The 18,241-nt window shown below is 39.3% G+C and overlaps 1 protein-coding gene across 4 annotated transcripts in view; it reads left to right on the top strand.

The window, feature by feature from the left end:
- Positions 1 to 13,967, top strand: part of whrna (whirlin a) — a 184,325-nt gene extending 170,358 nt beyond the window's left edge. For 3 of the 4 annotated variants that reach the window (XM_046067501.1, XM_046067502.1, XM_046067500.1), the window contains 4 exons: positions 1,701 to 2,277; positions 3,155 to 3,321; positions 5,748 to 5,870; positions 12,922 to 13,967. In XM_046067501.1, coding sequence (XP_045923457.1) covers positions 1,701 to 2,277; positions 3,155 to 3,321; positions 5,748 to 5,870; positions 12,922 to 13,104 — 1,050 coding nt within the window. In that variant the 3' untranslated portion in view covers positions 13,105 to 13,967. Of the gene's footprint in view, positions 1 to 1,700; positions 2,278 to 3,154; positions 3,322 to 5,747; positions 5,871 to 8,328; positions 8,419 to 12,921 lie in introns of those variants that run through there. The other variant, XM_046067504.1, reaches the window with a different exon arrangement.
- Positions 13,968 to 18,241: the final 4,274 nt, after the last annotated feature.

Below are 18,241 nucleotides of genomic sequence, written 5' to 3'. Positions count from 1 at the left end.
TATATATATATATATATGTGTGTGTGTGTGTGTGTATAAATATATATATATATATACGCTATATATACATTTATATAGCAGTTTACAAAGCAACAAGAGCAGGAGAAAAGAGGGCTCATTGAGGAGATCACCAAGGCTACCTGCCACTCAAATCATCACTTTTCTTTTGTAAACTTTATTTTACTCTCATTTTATGTTTCTTTCCATACACTGGTGAGCCACTCATGTCTCAGTGTTGTTCATTCCACTGTTCAGTTTGCGTTTGAGCACTCTTACCTTGAAACACAGGATACCGGTGGAATCAAACCGACAAGCAGCGATGTGTTCAACCTGGGCTGCATGTGTTAAATGTCTTAAGATTGGCTGTTATTGTCACTAAAACTGGCGGAGTGAGTAAAAATTGGTGCGAATCATGAGGGAAGAATGCGAACAGTGGGTTTAAACTTTCCTTTTACACGCTCTTCCTCTGCATGTTACAAATTAGGGGTGTAACCATACATCATTTTCAGTACAATGCAGGGTTCAAAGTTGGTAAACAAAAACTGTGAGTGTATTTATTCCCCTTTTGATGTAAAATGTGCATATATTTTTGTTACCATTTCTTACCTATAATGCTTTGAGTTATATTATGTCATACATATGATGTTGGCTGTTAAAACTAAACAAAGCCAAGTTCAAATAATGAGGTAAACATATGTAAAAGTAAGCCCTGTTAGCAAAAAGCTCAGGCTTCAGACTGCTCTTAATACTTAGTTTCCAGGAGCTAAAATGGCTTGTGTTTGGATAGAGGTTGAACTGAAGGGCTGCATAAAGTATATGATAAATAAGGATTTAATATTTTTAGACTGTCAATCTGGAATCCCAGAATAAAAATATAGACTCGGAAATGAGCACAATAGGGCCCCTTTAAATGGTTGTTTCACCCAGATTACCAAAAACATATTTTCTTTTACCTGTAATGGCGTTTTGTTTGTGGTGCTCACAGCATTGAAAAATTAGAGTCCCTGTTGTTCTGGAAAATCCACACACCACTCACTGTGATCACTACAATAGAATGTAGGGAAAATTGTTGACAGTTTTCGGTGCATTATGCTTTAGTTAGTTATAACTAAGTAAGTTATTGGGACATTGTTTCTGGGAAGACATGTTGCTATTGAATTTAAAATGAAAATTGTCAATGCTGGGACTCTTACTAATGAAACTCCATTCACCATTGTATTACTGTGGCAGTAGAAATCTTAACACATGGGAAAGACTTTATAACTTGTTTTTGAAAAGTGCTCTACAAATAAGGATTATTATTATTATTATTATATACAAAAGAAGAACAAGTAAAACCTTAATGTCCTCATACAGACTAAATTTCTTGAAACTGGTGTAACATATTCTCAAAACTCCTCATGTCGCCCCAAATTCTAATTTAGACATCTTCTGCACATACTGATTTTACATTTGTGAGGCAGGATTTTTTTTTTAGGACTTTAGGCTTGTGAATATTTTTACATAGTAAGTGAAACCTTTACAGCATTAATGGATGAAATAATATTGCGCCCTCTGGCATTTTACACAGCTAATTTATTGCATAACTATTTTTTAGCTCCATAATGCATACAGAACGGTCACATTTTGTATCGCATTATATTGTGCCATAATATATTGTTACACCCCTAATCAATGATGAATATGTCCTCTCACTTCAGGACGAAGTGCAGTCCTTCACAGCTGAATCCCCCCCCTCCTTCAAGCCTCCGCCCCCACCAGGGGTGCAGAGGCACCCAAGTAAACGAGATCAGCTCAACAAATGCCCCTCATCCGAATCCTCCCACTCAGGCTTGTACTTCACAGCCCCGACCTCTCACAACCACAGCAAAGAGCCAGGACACACCCCCGCCTCGCCCTCACTACACCACAAACGAGAACATCCCATGGACCCTTCTCGGGACTACGCGGCCATAAGAAAGAGAAAACCCTCGGTACCTTCCAAGAAAGAACAAATAACAGCTGCTCAGTTGTCCATGGTCACCCAGCACAACATCGGCCCCTTCCCCAGGGTCCAATCCCCCAGCAGAGGCACCACACCTGCTACCCCCTCCCCTTCACCACCGCCTCCACCTCCACTCCCTGCTCCTCCTCCGCCCCCTTCTCTGCCCCTAAAGTCAGTGTCCATGTCCAAAGCCTCCTCTCCTGGTTCTAAACAACAGTTTGTTACAGTGGAGGTTCACAGGCACAACGCAGAGCCCGACGTTAACGAGGTGCGGCCGCTGCCCCAAGCTCGAGGTGAGGACATCGAGCTCCGGATGTAACCTGACATGTATCAAGGGTCACATTTTTGTCATTTGGGTCCTCAAAATAATAACGTGGACATGTAGAGCTGCTACTAACTCTTATTTAAAATTACGATTTATCCACACAATATTTTTTCCAAATTAATTGGTTAGTGTTTTGTAGTGAAAAATGCCCATCACATTATCCCAGAGCTCAAACTGAGATATTCAAACTGCTTCTTTTGTCTGACCAGCAGTCAAAAATCCAAAAGTATTCCATTTACAATGACAGACATAGACAAGCAACAGCATTTCACAATTTTGCAATGAGTTAAACAATTAAAGCTGGGAAGCATTGAAATACAAAACGTAGTACTTCTCACCTAACTTTTTCTAGTATTTGTAGTGATTATGAGACATTTAGATTAGATACTGCAGTTTCAGGATTCATTTAATTACACAGTTTCAGTTATGAAGATGTGTATAAATATCATATGGATAATCTCTCCAAATATGTATTTACTTGGGCTTAATGGGCTTAAATGAGCAATTACACAGAACATTGTGTACGACTGCCACTACATGCAAGACATCGCTAATCTTAATACGCTTTTAATCTTATATTAAATTTTAAAATCTGATCTTTTTCCAAACGAATCTTAAAGTCCTTTTTTTTGCAGTGCAGTTAAACTTGACAACATCTTAAACTAAAGACAATCTTTCTTTTTTTTCAATATCCCCCTAAACTCAAGAAAACTTTAAAAGTTTAAGTAAAAGTGTAAAACCAATAAAGGTAAAGTGTTATATTGCTTTCATACAATAAGATTGAACGCCAAACAATGTAAAGTATGTTGAGATTCCCATCATCACGTCTGCCTGTTTGCCCTCAGGTGGCGCCCTGTCTCAGCTGTCAGACAGCGGCCAGACTCTCAGTGAGGACAGCGGGGTGGACATAGCTGAGTCAGGACACATCAGCAAAGACAGCAGCCCCCATTCCTCACGCACACGTCAACCCCGAGACACCCTGGGGGGCGGGGGGGACAACCCCTCCAAACCGGTGAGGGGGTGATTCAGAACAGCTCTGAGCCAAACGTGGATGGATGAGTGGATTCAGTGTTAAACTCTGAGGAATGAGAAATGTATTAAATTAATTTAGTCATTTGTGCCATTGTATTTCTGTCTTTGGGAGGACCAGTTTGACTGAGATCTTTTGAAGTTTAGAAACTGAGGACATTTTTGCATGGTTAAGAAAGTGATGTCAGTTTAGGAAATTGATGACATTTTCAAAAGTGAAGATATTTTTGGAAATTAAAGACATTTTTGTAGATTAGACATTTTTGGAAAGTGAGGAAATTTTGTTGGATCCTCACTTCTTCAAAGGGCTGTTTTGAGGGTTAATACTCGGTTTTAGAGTTAAGGTTGGAATTCGTTTTAGGTTAAGGTTAGGGTTAGGAGCTAGGGAATGCATTATTATGTCACTGAGGGTCCTCACAAGCATAGAAGTACAAATGTGTGTCTTTAAAAAACGAACAAACAGTTACAGGCTGATATATTGACATGCTTTTATTGCCTTCAGGGTCTCTCAGTCCTAACCGTGATCTCTTCTCTCCTCCCTCTGTTTGCTCACACAGACTGTTTCCTTTGTTTCACTCATTTGTTTATTTCTCACTCATGTCATTCATTCAGTCACATGCTCCATCATTTATTTCATCACACACTGCTGTGTAGCATAATGAAGCTCTCAAATCGCTCTCTGGTTCTTATTGATTGATGGAAGGAATAACAAGTAAGGATGGGAGTAGGCGGATTTTTTATGATGAGAGGGCTGTTAGATTCAGACTGGAATTATAATGAAAATGCAAATGCTGAATTGGCTTTGTGTCATAAAAAGCTACATTGTATTGCAAAGGAGCAAGGTATTTCCTTCTGTGTGTTCATGAGTGTCAAGCAAGTGCTGAAAAGAGAAAAAATATATCTGCTGATAAAACCATCCCTAAATAAACTTATTATTATAGTTTACTCATTCTTATGTCGGTCAAAAGACACAACATTGTCTGGTATGGGATTGTCGGCAGTTCTATGTAAAAGTGGTCCAGAGTCACTGAAGAAAATATTGCAAGCCACATATTATGTTTGAAAGAAGGCTGAAGTGAAGGTGAGCTAACCATATTGTGTGTTATATACCGTAAGAACCTAAGTTCATCCCCCTCTGCTAGCTATCCTCTTTACCCTGAAGTTGAGTTTGTTTTCATTTGAGTTTCATTTATTAGCCTTTCTTGAAAAGCAAAAACAGGTTTCTGGGGTTTTCTAAGATACATGTGTGTCTATTGTACTGGATAGTAAAATGGTAACAACTCTTTTTTAACAAATGATAATTTGTTTTTTGTAGCAATAGATTTTCACTTCAGCAGCATGACAGTGGTTTAGGGACGTGTTGTTATTGAAAATAACAATGAATCATGTGACTGTAATGTGAAAAGAATCATTAATAGTGACAGTTCAGCAAATATTTGATGTTAGAGGCTTTGGCTCATAGTTTTGGTTTTGGCGCATGTCTACTGCAAGCACCTGTTTTTAGCAAACAAACTCTGATAAACCCACTGTACACTACCTGCCCAGCAACAGACAGAAATTTTCAGCTACCCAGATAATTTTCTTAGTCTCTTGGTGGAGACCAAACCAGAGCTAAAAGGAGAGTGAATACATACACAAAGACATCCCCAAATGAATGCTAATGTGACTGTCCACTGGATGTATAGGCAACCGTTTGCTAACATGTTGGCAACTCTATAGGGTGTTAATGTGTGTGTCTGTCAGTTTGTTTTAGAATATTTCTGTGCCATAATAGTAAAAAAGAAGAAACTAATTGAAGCTTTAGAATTGTACTATCCAGTACATTACACATTGTCTTTCTTAAATTATTTCTAGGGGGCATTTTGCCTTTATTTGTTATTGACAGAAAACATGGGGCACAGACAGAGGGGGTTATGAGATGCAACAATGTGGAATTGAACTGTGGACGCTGCAGCGCCACTAGGCCACTATTGGCATTTATCTTAGAATATGGACATAAAATCCCAGAAACATGTTTCAGATTAACATACAGATGAAAGAAACCCCTTTAGAAAAAAAACTGGAAGAGAATCTTTACGAGAGCTGACATGAAGGTGATATAGATAAAGTGAGTAGTGAGTAAAATAGCTTTAAAAATATTTGTTTTTCTGTCCTCTGACTGTTGAATCCACTAAATATGGTCACTCATTTGTGAAAATGTCACCAGGATTTAATATGTGCATGTTAATATAGACTCTTGAGTGTGTGTGCTCAGAGAAAACAAAACACTTCCTTGGATAAATGAAGGCAGAAAAATATATGTGTGCATAGTGGCACAAAGGGGAAGCAGACAACGAGAGGTTGTGTAATGTTTTAGATATAATCAAGTTATAAATATGTTATAACTTTTGCTTCTATCTCTCTCTTTAGCCTGGGCTGTTGGAGCCCACTTCTACACTAGTGAGGGTGGCAAAGAGTGCCAGCACCCTGGGTATTGCCATTGAAGGTGGAGCCAACACTCGCCAGCCGCTGCCACGAATTGTCACAATACAGGTGAGTCAGGAAGAAAATAAAAATGTTTAAAATAATACCCCCACTAAACTCACCTCTAGTTAATCCAGTATCCTTATTAACATGCAGTCGGCTCCATTGTGGGGAATATTCTCCTCGTATTGTTGGCTGATGGTACCATGCACACACCTTCCAGGTGGGATTTAATGCCCTTTAGGGCTTTGTATGAATTCACACTGCGGCTGAACTCACACTGAGATTCCTGCTAATTTTGTACTCATTGGAGCTCTCACAAGATTATAACATTAATGGCATTTACAAAAAAAGGCAGTTTACTGCAATTACCTTTTACTAAGTATGAGGCTGTTGAGGCAGTGTAATGTTGATGCTTAGAAATAAAGACAGAATGCAGGATCAGCAGCAACACTGTGAGTATAGAGCACCATTTATATAAAAGCTAAACATTAGGCTCAGTTCAGAATATCTTTATGTTTAGTTTAATGATGAGGCTGCACATTTTACATTTCAAGCAGACATTTTACATTTGACGCATATTTTGAAAAATACTGGAAATTCGGATCTCCCAGTTATGCAGAATGAAATCCAAATATTGACAGCTTAGCTAGAAACGACAGGTTAGTCACCTCTGAAGAAAGGTATTACTGTGACTGGATGTGGATATATCTGTCTGACATGGCAATTTATAAGTCAACAAAGCCTTGCATTAGCCCAGGACCATCTGTAGCACTAATCATTTCCTAACCACAGAGAACCAGGGAGTTACAATTTAAAAATCAGAGCAGGGAGCAGCTAGACACTACAGTCCACACCCTGTTCAAAGCTGTCTGTCAGCCTCCCACTCCACAGAGGTGGTGATTGAAATAGAAAAGGGGTTGCTGATTGCGAGGGGAGGGATAAAAGGTTTGGAAATCAGCACATTCAGAATCAAAGAGTGCACTGGAAGAAAGGCCAGCAAGTGTGAGTGAAGGATGCAAAAGAAGCAAGAGTGATGTTATTAAGGAAAGGAGGAATGAGGAGGATGTGTACAGATGAAGAAATGGATGTCTAGTGTTGTGAGTGGATGCAGTATTTGAGTAAACAAATGTGATTTAATTCCCAAAGTGCAGTTGTTCATCAGTGCCTGTGATACAAACCCCCCAAACAAATACAGGAAGATGACATATGAACTTCTCTTCCTTTTACACTTGTATATCTGATGTTTGTGTTTCTATTTTTTCTCCTGAAGCAAGAGCACACCTAGCCCAATTTTACATCAGAGCCGCTTCTTGGCTCTATTATTGTATGTTCCTTAGCTGTTTCTTAGCTCCATTCACTCAGAGATAACAAAGCACCAGCTCTTAAATGAAGAAGATATTCTAATACTTAAAGGTGAAAAGAGTTTAAATTATTCAAACATGAACAAACTTTATCAACTAGTAGGAGAAGCAACTCTCAAAGTTCTGACGTTATGTCAATGATGTATATATATATATATATATTGTGTTGCATCTACTGAAGTTCGCATTCTAACCAAAATACACAAATCCTGTTTATCACAAAAAACGCTATTGAAAGTAACGAGTAAACAGTGGCTTATCACTTTTCAAGAAGGCCAGCACTGCAGCTTTTTGTACGTATTCATCTGATTGATTCGCAAGTCAGGAAACATCCCTTCAGCCCGTGATTGTCTATGACATAAGCACACAGAGAAAGAAAGTTATGTTTAAGAAATGAAGCCCCTGAAGTAGTTTGACCCTTAACCAATCCTTCTCAACATCAAAGACTGAGAGACTAATAAAAATAAAAAGGCAGCTGATTGTAATGTATAATAGCAGAGGAAGGTGGTGCTCTGTCACTGTGGCTTTGGTTTTTAGGGACAAAGACATGAGGAGGCACAGTGCAGCTGCTTGAAAAAAGGTGATAATTTATTTCATGAGCTCACCTTCACAGAGTTACAAGTTAATTCAAACCATTCAGGCAAGTAGATTGAAATTTGAATCAGGTTAAAATTATTGCTGGGTCTCTAATTACTGTTAAACATTTTTCAAACTGCATAGATTTCATCCGAACTTTGGTTTGCTGAGGTGCAAACCCAATCAATCACAAGCGATACAAAGCCACAAGTTACATGACACCACTGCTACATCCCTGAACAATAACACTGTAGCTTCACTGTTATTTAGAGACATTAATAACATCGCAGCCTCAAGGTCAAATGTTACAGAAATGGAATTTTCAAGGTAGTAAAGTGTGTTATGAAAACTTTGATCACCTGAGGAAAGCTAACTCAATGTTGTTAGGCCCTTGTGCAAGGGACACAACCTCAGTGCTTCCCCCAGTAAGGACCAAGAATCCAAATGATACATTTGCTAAAAAAAATTTTTTAAAAAGCAAGAACATAGTTTCTCATTTTGTTTCTGGCTTTCCCATGGGCATCGGTTCTATCTGGGGGACACAAGAAGGCATCACATCAAAGCTACACAATACTATTTCTTTGCAGTATTGGAAGTAAGCACAGCGGAGCCGTGATACAGCTTCTGCATTTCCTATCTCTCTGGGAACAAGGGCTCTCGCCTCAAGTCACCTCAATCATGCCTGCTGAGGATGAAGTACAGATGAGTAAGCTCCTGCTGGCCGGCGGGTTGTTATCACTCCCGGTTACCGCTACCGAAGCGACAGCCCGTTATCACTGTCATCTTCCCATCGTGATGGCCGACTGCTCCACCAGCTCAGGGTAATTGTTGTTGACTCAGTAAATAAGAGAAGTGATGATGCAGTCCTGGTGTGGAAGGCACTGCTGGTGTTTTTAGCCATCAAAGTTGCAAGTAATAAGGAGGTCAGCGGTCAGGGTCAGGAGGTGGAGAGCACAGAACTGACACAGTGGAAAACATGGTTCTGTGTCTAAATTGGCGAAAAGACCACAAGAAAGTGGAGCCTAGTGATTTTTGTGATGTTGTTAAGACTTTAAAGCAGCATTAGGTATTTTTTATGGCTACATGGTGGTAGAAGAACTCCACAACAAGATTACAGTCACACTGCTCTGACATTTTGTTGCTTTATAAAGTTGTTATTGCTAACATGTTAGCAAAAAGATATCCAGCATACACAGAACAATATTATCGGACCAGACAGTCCACTAGGAAATAGCTTAAACCGTCTACATTCTTTTTATCTTGGAGACATGGTGGCTTCTGTTGTGGCTGGTTTGCTTTTGAAAGAAGAAGAAAGTGATTGGCTCAGGAGTAGCACAACCAATCACGAGCCAGTCATCAACACGGAGGCACGCTTCGTCGGCACCCCTGTGATGAACTGCGATTCTTCAAATTTTGAGAGCCAGAGGTTTGTAATTCTGCAGAGGCGATTAAGGGACGTAAAGAACACACTGCTTCTTGCATTGGAACGTAATGCCGGTAATGGATGTAAATCTTCCACAGCAGAGATGTCCAAATTGAATGTACAGTGAAAGTAATTTAGAGGAAAAACTGGTCTGCGCAGTCTGTGATTAAAATGGATGGAGGCTGCTGGTGATTTCCTCCTTCAGACTGCAGAGAGGGAAAGAACAGCAGTCATGACTTCCTCTGTGCATGTGACCTTAGAGGAGAGGCACATAAGGTGAACAAATGTGACTTTTTAATTCAAGTTTGCTTCAGAGAAACAAGAGTGACATGAGCATGCCGTGGATGAACTTTATAGAGTGAGTTTTTCAGGGCGGAGAGAGGCCTTAGACGCTTACTTCACACAGAAGATAACCCCCTCTGTTCTTCAGTTCACACTGTGGGCAAGGATGCTGAAATTGATGGCATTCCAGTCAAGTTTTACTGATTCTTGTGGGACTTGTTGTGCAGGGATCTGCTGGCTATTTCAGAGTCTTCTGATTTCACTGCCAAGGAGCTGAGACTTGCTCAAGAAATGAGACCTGAGACCTTGTGTGTTTTGTGAATGTGTTTCCTGCATGTCTCAGGGTAACAATAACAGACCACATTTTTTAATCATGAAATGTGTGATGATGTACTGGAACTGCAAGAGGGAAGTGTTGCCATTCAGGAGAAAGCAGGGTATATTGATAACGTTTTTTAACACCGGCCTTGTCGGGCAAATGTGTTAAGAATCTAGTGGTAACAAAAAGAAATAAATTCTACAGGCCCTGATTCAATTTTAAATTATGTCACAGCGACTGACAAAGCCATTGAGCGTCTATTTACCCGGGTGAAATGTAAGGGAATGAAGTATTTGTGTTGTTTTATTTGTTTTTGTTAATCAACTGTTTCCCCACTTTTTTGAATACAAAAGTTCAAACAGGCATCTGTAGAACATGATGTTAGTTCATTACAATACAACTCAGAACATGACAGCCACTAGCGGAGCAGAGCAAAGTCTTGGAGAGTAGAGCAGACGTAACAATATCGCTTGCAAAGGCTGCCTGCCTGCATTTACTGAGCCTTCACTGTGTGCTCTGAGGGCCAGACTGCAGAGGTGTGTGTGTGTGTGTGTGTGTGTGTGTGTGTGTGTGTATTTGTGTGGCTGTGAATGTGGTTTTCTGTGACAGGGTATCTATTTCCGTATACTAATGAACTACCTTGTCACTCGCTTGGGTTGGTTGGGTGTGTTTTGTATTTGTTTCATTTGTTTGTGTTCATTCCCTGCCTTGTGTTTGCTCTTCTCTGTAGTATGTGTTACTGTATTTATTAGTTAGGTTTACTTGTTATGAGTTCATCAGTGTTTCTAGTCTTGTTTCTATGTTCTTTACTTCTGTAGGTTTTTTCTATAAGTCACTTATGTTGTCTGTTATGTTTCATGTTGTGACATTGTTCCTTGAGTGTTTCAGTTAGCTTTACTTCCTGTTTTAGTTTGTAGTTAGTCTGCCCTAGTGTCTCTTGTGATGTTTTACTTCCTGTGTTTGTCCTTGATTGTCTTAGTAGTCTCACCTGTGTGTAATTAGTTTCTCCCTCACCTGTGTATTTAAGTGGTTGTCTGTCTTTCACTTGTTGCCAGTTCATTTTTTGATGTTGCTGTGGATGTTTCCTGTGTTTTTCTGTGTTTTTCTGTGTTTTTCTGTGTTTTTCTGTGTTTTTCTGTGTTTCTAGTGTTAGTTTGTCTCTACAGGCGTCTCTCTGTGTTTCGAGTTTAAGTCTCAAGTTTAGTCTCCTGTTTAGTTTCACGTCTCTCGGTTCCTTGTGGATAATTCTCTCATTTTATATTTTTAGACTTTGTTTTCACCTGTGCTGTTAGTTTTCACCTTAGTTGCAATAAACCTCACCAACTCTCCAGTTTCCGTCTCAGTATCTACATTTGGGTCCTAAACTTCTGTTCTCCTATGTTCAGCCAGGAGGCTGATACTCATAACATACCTGTCACATTTATGGGAGGATGTTTGAATTTTAGCTTGGGCACTTAGAGGATTGTGTTTACTTCGGTGAAAAAGAACAAAAGTAAGGATCTCAGATTGTTGTAGAAACTCTTTGTAGGGCATCTGAGCTACAGAAGCAAGTAGACTTCTAGCCTAGGACCCGATCTGCAGATTAGATGTAAATATAATTTTTACCTTTAGAGATTTTTGATGATTGCATTTGATCACAGACAGAAGTTCCTTATTTTTTTTTTTTTTAACAACTAAACTTTGATAAGTTGTAGGTCATTTTACAACACTTACCTTTTCCCATCCCCTCTAAGACTCCAGTATGAAAAATATTGGTTCTGCTGCAAAGTAAAGTTGACTTTTAACTATTTGCTCGAGGTGCCATCATATTTCTTCAACCAAAGATAGCAACCAGTTCTCATTTTTATGACATAGCACTAAACTTGAAACTTTTGTTAGCTAGATTAATTATTTTTTGTTTCATTTTAACACATGATTTTGCGCTTAGATTTTCCAGGTTTATGTTTTTTGTTCTTCATGCATTAGATGGGAAACAGGTGCAGGGGCTTAATTTTTACATTGAGGCTGACATTTTGTATACTTGGCTTTGAACTGATAGCTGTTACAGTAGATTTATAGGGCTTCAGTCAGGAACATTTTTGTGTTTTTATCCTAAACCTATACTTTCTTCCGTGAGCCTCGCTTGTAGGAGTGTCCCAAGTCAGATTTGGCAAATTGCTCATTTCAACTTGATGAATGCCACCTGTTCATGTGTAAATACACATTTGTAAGATGAGATCATTTGTATGAACGCCCCCAACTTGCTATTTAAGGTTGCCTGTTCTTCTTTTGTGGGGAAGTTTCATCCTCAAAAATATCACCAGAGTGTTAAAAAGAACATCACACTGCTTCAAGTGCAGCTGTCAAAAATCAGCAAATTCAGGGTGCTTTCAAACCCAAACAGTTTTATTTGGTTAAATCGATCTCTGGTGCTCTGGAGGACAACCAGATTGAGACTGCCTGAAAAGAAGGGTCTCGGTCTGCTTCCAAGCAGATGCCGTTGTATTTTGTTTGAGGTGTGAAAGTAAAACAGACCAACCAAGGCACTGTGAAGCAGATATTTGATTTTAACATAAGTTACACTACTATTAAATCCATCTGCTGATCGTGAACTTACATCTCTCAATCTATATAAACAACACGCATAATATGTTATGCTCATCAACACTACAGATCAGAGAGTGTAAAAGACTAAAACCAGAAGGGTGTTGAACTTGTGTCTAGCTTTGAGTACTTTTGCTCTGGGTTTGTTTGCAGTAAGTCAGCATTAACAGACTAGAACTTAAAACCAGACCAAATCTAAAAGGCAACAGTGTATCTTATTTTCCTCATTCCAGACCAAATTAACCAAACTACAGAGCGTGAGAGCACCCATAAACTCCAAATAAATTCCAATGAAGGTACTTGGGAGAAAGGCTGACTATGTGTACATGACTTGTACAGCCCTGTGCATGGTTGAACCACCCATGAATATAGTTTGTGCCTAAGTTTCTAAAATTGGTAAATCCCACAAGTTCAGTTATATCACTTGTATGTGTCCGTTATTATCAGATTTGTTTGTACTAATGGTTCTGACACAAGGTCCATTTATTGTGTTTTTCATCAGTCCAAATTTTAAATAATTAAGTAATCTTACAGTTCATATTCTCTCGCTCTCTCCCTCTCTCTCTCTCTCAGAGGGGTGGTTCAGCTCATAACTGTGGCCAGCTGAAGGTGGGTCAGGTGATCCTGGAGGTAAACGGGGTTTCCCTGAGGGGCCGTGAGCACAGGGACGCCGCACGCCTCATCGCTGAGGCCTTCAAGACCAAAGAGAGGGACTACGTGGACTTCCTGGTGACCGACTTCAACGTGGCACTATAGCTGAGTGGAGGAGGAGAGAGGACGATGACGAGGCCAGTACAGGAGAAGAAGAGTCCGGGGACAACATGAGAGGAAGAAATTCAAAGCATTTGTTGATTTAAATGGCACAACTCTTTTAGAACCACCAACTGATCTCTGAGCCCTTTCTCAAAAACCCACCCTTGAGTCTGGACACAAATTTACAAGGTATTACTTCTGCTGTGGACTTCATTCAGGATTCTCCTCAACATGTTACCTCCCCACTGTGAGACCTTATGCACTAAAAATGGAAAGTAGTGAAACCTATACGTTTTGTTTGTTCTCTCAGCAACCATTTGAAACTCACTGGAACTTCTCGTAGCACTCCCAAGTCCCATGGTCAGTTTATTTATTTCTTTTTTGCTTCTATCTGAGAGACAACTGCACATCTAAGACTAATTCACGCTTGACTTTATAAGCTTGGATTTGTAAATGTAAAAATGAACAAATGTAGATACAGATGCATATATACCGTACACATAAAGATACTATATGAATTATAAAACCTGTGACATCTGTTGCATCATCGACATATAGTAATATATTTCAAAGATAATGATAATTCAGGCCATCCTGGCAAGTGAGGCCTGTCTGCGTACTACTACCCTTTCACAAATGAAGCTAACAAAGATACACATCATATGCTCATAATTGTTTAATGAGACAAACAAAAAGACACGTGAATGATGGAAATCTTCAGATGGGTTCCACACAAATGTGCGTTCATTTCCTTTTTCCTTTCTGCTTCTCCCTGTGTATCTGTATTGTTTGAGACTGTCCACACTTAGACAGCTGAATTTGAAAATGCTGTTTACGGGTGTCCACAATACAAACATTAAGAAGTGGCTAAGTCATTTTTTCTTTTTCCATTGGCAAACAACACATTTCCACATCACTGCCAAAACCTGGTAAGGAGTGGAACGGAGAGTCTAGAGTCTTAGCTGTTTAAAACTCAATTATCACCTAAACTGTTTTAATACAGCCGATTTCACAATTTAGTTGACATATTTTTCTCTGTCTGTTTTCAGACACCTGAACAAGTATTGTAAGTAGTGAGCAGTCATTTGATGGCAGGTTGTAAATGCTAGCTGTTAACCAGCAAGCATTTCCTGTTCTGCTCCCGTCAGGCGTCAATAGAATCCCTAATAGTTCCTCCTTGAGCTGCTACTTTGTCAGAAATACAACAGAAGAGCAACTGGTGGATGTCTTTACAGTGCTGGCAAACAATCACATGGTTTTAATAAAGAAGTCAATAACTGGCCTTTTCCCATTGTGCTACGAGCCACTGCGGTCTAATTTCATGCTGCGCACATTGCGAGTGTGTTTAATACACAACAACAGTGCACAGCAAAACAAGTTGGCTACCTTGCTGAGGAGTTGGAGGTGTTCATCCTGTAGCTCTTCCTCTAACAGTTACACTGGATTACATGCTGCATTGTTTTCTTTGAATCCCTCATGCGCGTAGAAGCAATCTGAATGGCGGACCCTGCCCCATAACGATTGAAACAATAAGAGAGGTAATTACAGAATGTAAATACAGTTAATGATGAAAAATGTCAGCCATCAATAGTATGACAGTAGAATGACAACACCTTCACTGTAGCCAAGTTTCTTACCACAGTACAGACTAAAACACGAGGCCACTGTGTTCATATTCATTCACTCTAGAGAGCAATTTTAAAGACACTGGATCAAAGATGCATTGTCAGATTTGGCCAGTTTAGTGTGGTAGTACTCTGAGATGGGATAAAATCCCTCAGTTTTTCCCTCAGAGCGCTCAGTTTTTCTCCTGCGGCTTTCCTGACTGAATAACAATTGAGTAATTTTATTTTGTAATTTCATAGTTTCAATTATTTTCACCCAGGGGGGGCTTGAAACCGTGCTCAGTGCAGCAATTATGCCCAAGAGGAGAGTAATGAGACATTTAGAGGACGAGACTGCCAAAGATTTTAGAAACACGTGTGTGCACGCACGCACACATTTCATCCATTTATAGAAAAGCAATTAGGAGATAAGCAATCAGGTAGAGTGAGCAATGGAGCGAGAGAGAGAGAGAGGGGGGGGGAAAAGAACATGAGAATGAGTGAGTAACTAAAGTAACAAATGAGACGTGATTGTTGTTGGGGAGATGATTTGCTTCCTCTCAGGAAGGAGTGCAAGCGTGAAGAGGATGTACAGCAAACATCCTCCACGTGTCACTCCAGAGACTGACATTAGGCTGCAGGTAGAAACATGAAGTAATTGGTGTAATTAATCTAAGTGTGCTGTGCGTGGATGTGTGTTGCGCGTGTGTTTAATGTGAGTGGTGTGTGTCTGTGTGTAGGAAATGGATGAAAAGAGAAAAGATGTGCTCCAAACAAGGAGACGGCAAATAAAGACGAATGTAAATGTCATCAAGGGAGCTGCTGTATGAGACATACAAAGAAGTGAAGCAGTAGCCTGGCAGTCTGGGATTTGAAGAACGCCAGCAGAGCAGCTCTCTGAGAAATTGCTATCAAACACTCCTGAATCATTCCGATGACAAACTGAGGGAAGAGAACACCATATTCATGCTTTGTTTTTACAGCATCTACCGTCCATCTTCAAAATGTCAGCATTTAATGAAGAAAAAACAAATGTTTGGAATGCACTTCTAAGATTTTTCAAAGGTCATACTCGTAACCAGTATGTTTGTACCTGTAATCCCAATAATAATAATCTCAAGAAATAGTTTTTTAAAGAATCTATTATTTCTTGATAGTCTTAAAAATCCGATAAAACCTTTCAGATGAAAGAGATGTTGAGAAGTAACAAAACAAACAATATTTTTTTAAGCTGCTTGACTTGATTTTGTCCTCTAGAGGCCTGAAAGTTAATTCATTCTTTGATTCCTTCTCTGTCGTGTTTCTATCACTCCACTATCCAGCCTCCTTTTAGCTATGGTTTGGTCTCCACCAACCCCTGAGAAAAATATCTGCCTCTGTAGCTGCACATGTTTCACTTTTGTACCAGGTAAAGTTTTGTTCCGCCGTTCTTTGGTGCTGGGAAGGTAGTGAGTTGATCACAGCTTGCTTACTGAAAATAGCTACCTGACGGTGTGTACAGACAAGAGGTGAAGCAAATTTAGAGGCAGTACATTTTGCACTCTGCTCGTGCACTACTTGCGCATTTTTGTATACGGTCTATGGCATGAACATGTGTTTTGGGGGAGGGGCTTTGGAGGGAGGCCAGAAGGATACTTATACTATAATTGGATACTTTCAAACTAGCTGGCTCCAACGCAGTTTCTCCAATGCTACCTACCCCAGCTTTAAACCACTAGAGGTCAGCAAAAATAAGATTTTCTGACTCATTACTCAACATAGTTTCATGCATCCCTAACAAATATGCAAACTAGGCTTTTGTAAAACTTTTGTCTAACAGCTGACATGAAATTCCTCCATTCATCTAAAAATATATGTTTAGGCATTTATTTTATGTAAGTGCTTGATGTCAAACTTTTCACATTAGAATTTTGTCCCAAATCAGAAAACTAAAAAGCCTTTATATGTTAACATTTCCAACTGACATGTTCCCATTTTCATGCAAAGTTAATTTCAAACCTGATTTTGGCACAGGATCAGGAAACATATATACATTGTATAAATGTGGACCACTTGAGCCTTCAAAACCAGAGTTTTTATGAATATTTCAATTCCCCTCTGCCTCACAGAGCGGCAGGTTAAAAGACAGTCAACATAAAAGTAGTGACGTGATACAACCGAAGAGGTGAATCAAGATGAGATAAAACCACTGTGTGTCTGTTTTTTTGTAGATTTTTAAAGGGCAGCCTGCACCTGTAAATCAGAATAAAATGTCAATAGTTAACACTTTAAAACAGGAAACAGGGAAAAGCTCCCATATACAAATAGTCTCGAATAGGCTACTGAGTACATCTATTCATTTGATATGCAGAAAATGTCTCTGTATGCATATTCAGGACGTGATACAAACTATCTGAAAAATAATGTACTTACCGCAACCACTAACAAACTTAAAATTCAGGATGCATCAGTGTGTGTGTGTGTGTGTGAGAGAGAGAGAAAGACAGAATGAGCTAGATAAGAAGAGAGCGGGAGATAGAGAGAGATTCACACACAGATGAGCGCTGGAGTGCGTCCTCTCAGTGGAATTACTCGCTGTTAAACAGTCGAATCTAGAAGGAATTGCAGCCTCACAGATGAAGGCTTTTGTGACACCATCCCTTCAAAGTGAGAAGAGGAGATGAGGAAAGAGAAAATGAGGAGAAAAAGAAGAGGATGTACATTGTTAAACACTGCTTTGGCCAAACCTTTGATGGAAAATAATACAACAATTGAATCTGTCCAGTGAGAACAACATTCTATATCTTTAAATTAGATTTTATTTATTTTGCTTTTGAAGATCTTGCTAATAAACTGAAGAATTAAAATTTTCTCTATGGGTTAAGGGAATTCTCCCACTTCTGAGGCTACTAAAAAACCCTTTCAAATGCCTTTGGAGTAACTCAAAAATGCAATGCCACAAATAGACTAAGGTTTCATTTGAAAATGTTCAATACCAAACTTTGTTTCCATACTGACAAAAAGAGTACTTACTGCCTTACCAGAAGTATACAGATGTTTTTCTACAAAAGCCATTTTTCATTAAACGGATAAGGCCAGTATATTGTCAGCATATCCCATGAACAGATTTAAACCAACAGTGTGTTAGTCTGTCTCTGAATACTTTGTGACTTGCCCTGTCTGTGGCTCTCAGCCTCGAACCCATTAGTTCCTACTGAAGATGTAAATCTTCCAAAAACAATCACAACTATATAGTATAGCATATAGTTTCATTTTTGAAAAACGCTGCAGATTAATACACATTTGGTGCTCTAGTGATTATTTACAGCAGCAGGACTGACTGTATGTGGGACTGACTCAAGATGATGTATCTGTGATATTTATAAAGAAGTAACATGTCAGCCAGTGCAACAATGTGGCTCAGTGATGCGTTTTTAATAGTTTGTGGACAACAATGGAGCTCTATGGCACAGAGGAATAAGGCTTTGGATACACAGACAGTATTTTTTTAGTAGGATCAGTCCATTGTTGGTTTTTGTCTTTCCATGGGATTTGTT

The sequence above is a fragment of the Micropterus dolomieu genome, linkage group LG13 (genome assembly GCF_021292245.1).
Source record: "Micropterus dolomieu isolate WLL.071019.BEF.003 ecotype Adirondacks linkage group LG13, ASM2129224v1, whole genome shotgun sequence".
NCBI lineage: Eukaryota > Metazoa > Chordata > Actinopteri > Centrarchiformes > Centrarchidae > Micropterus > Micropterus dolomieu.
Note: the sequence above shows the minus strand (reverse complement) of the source record. Positions and strands in the feature narration are given on the sequence as shown.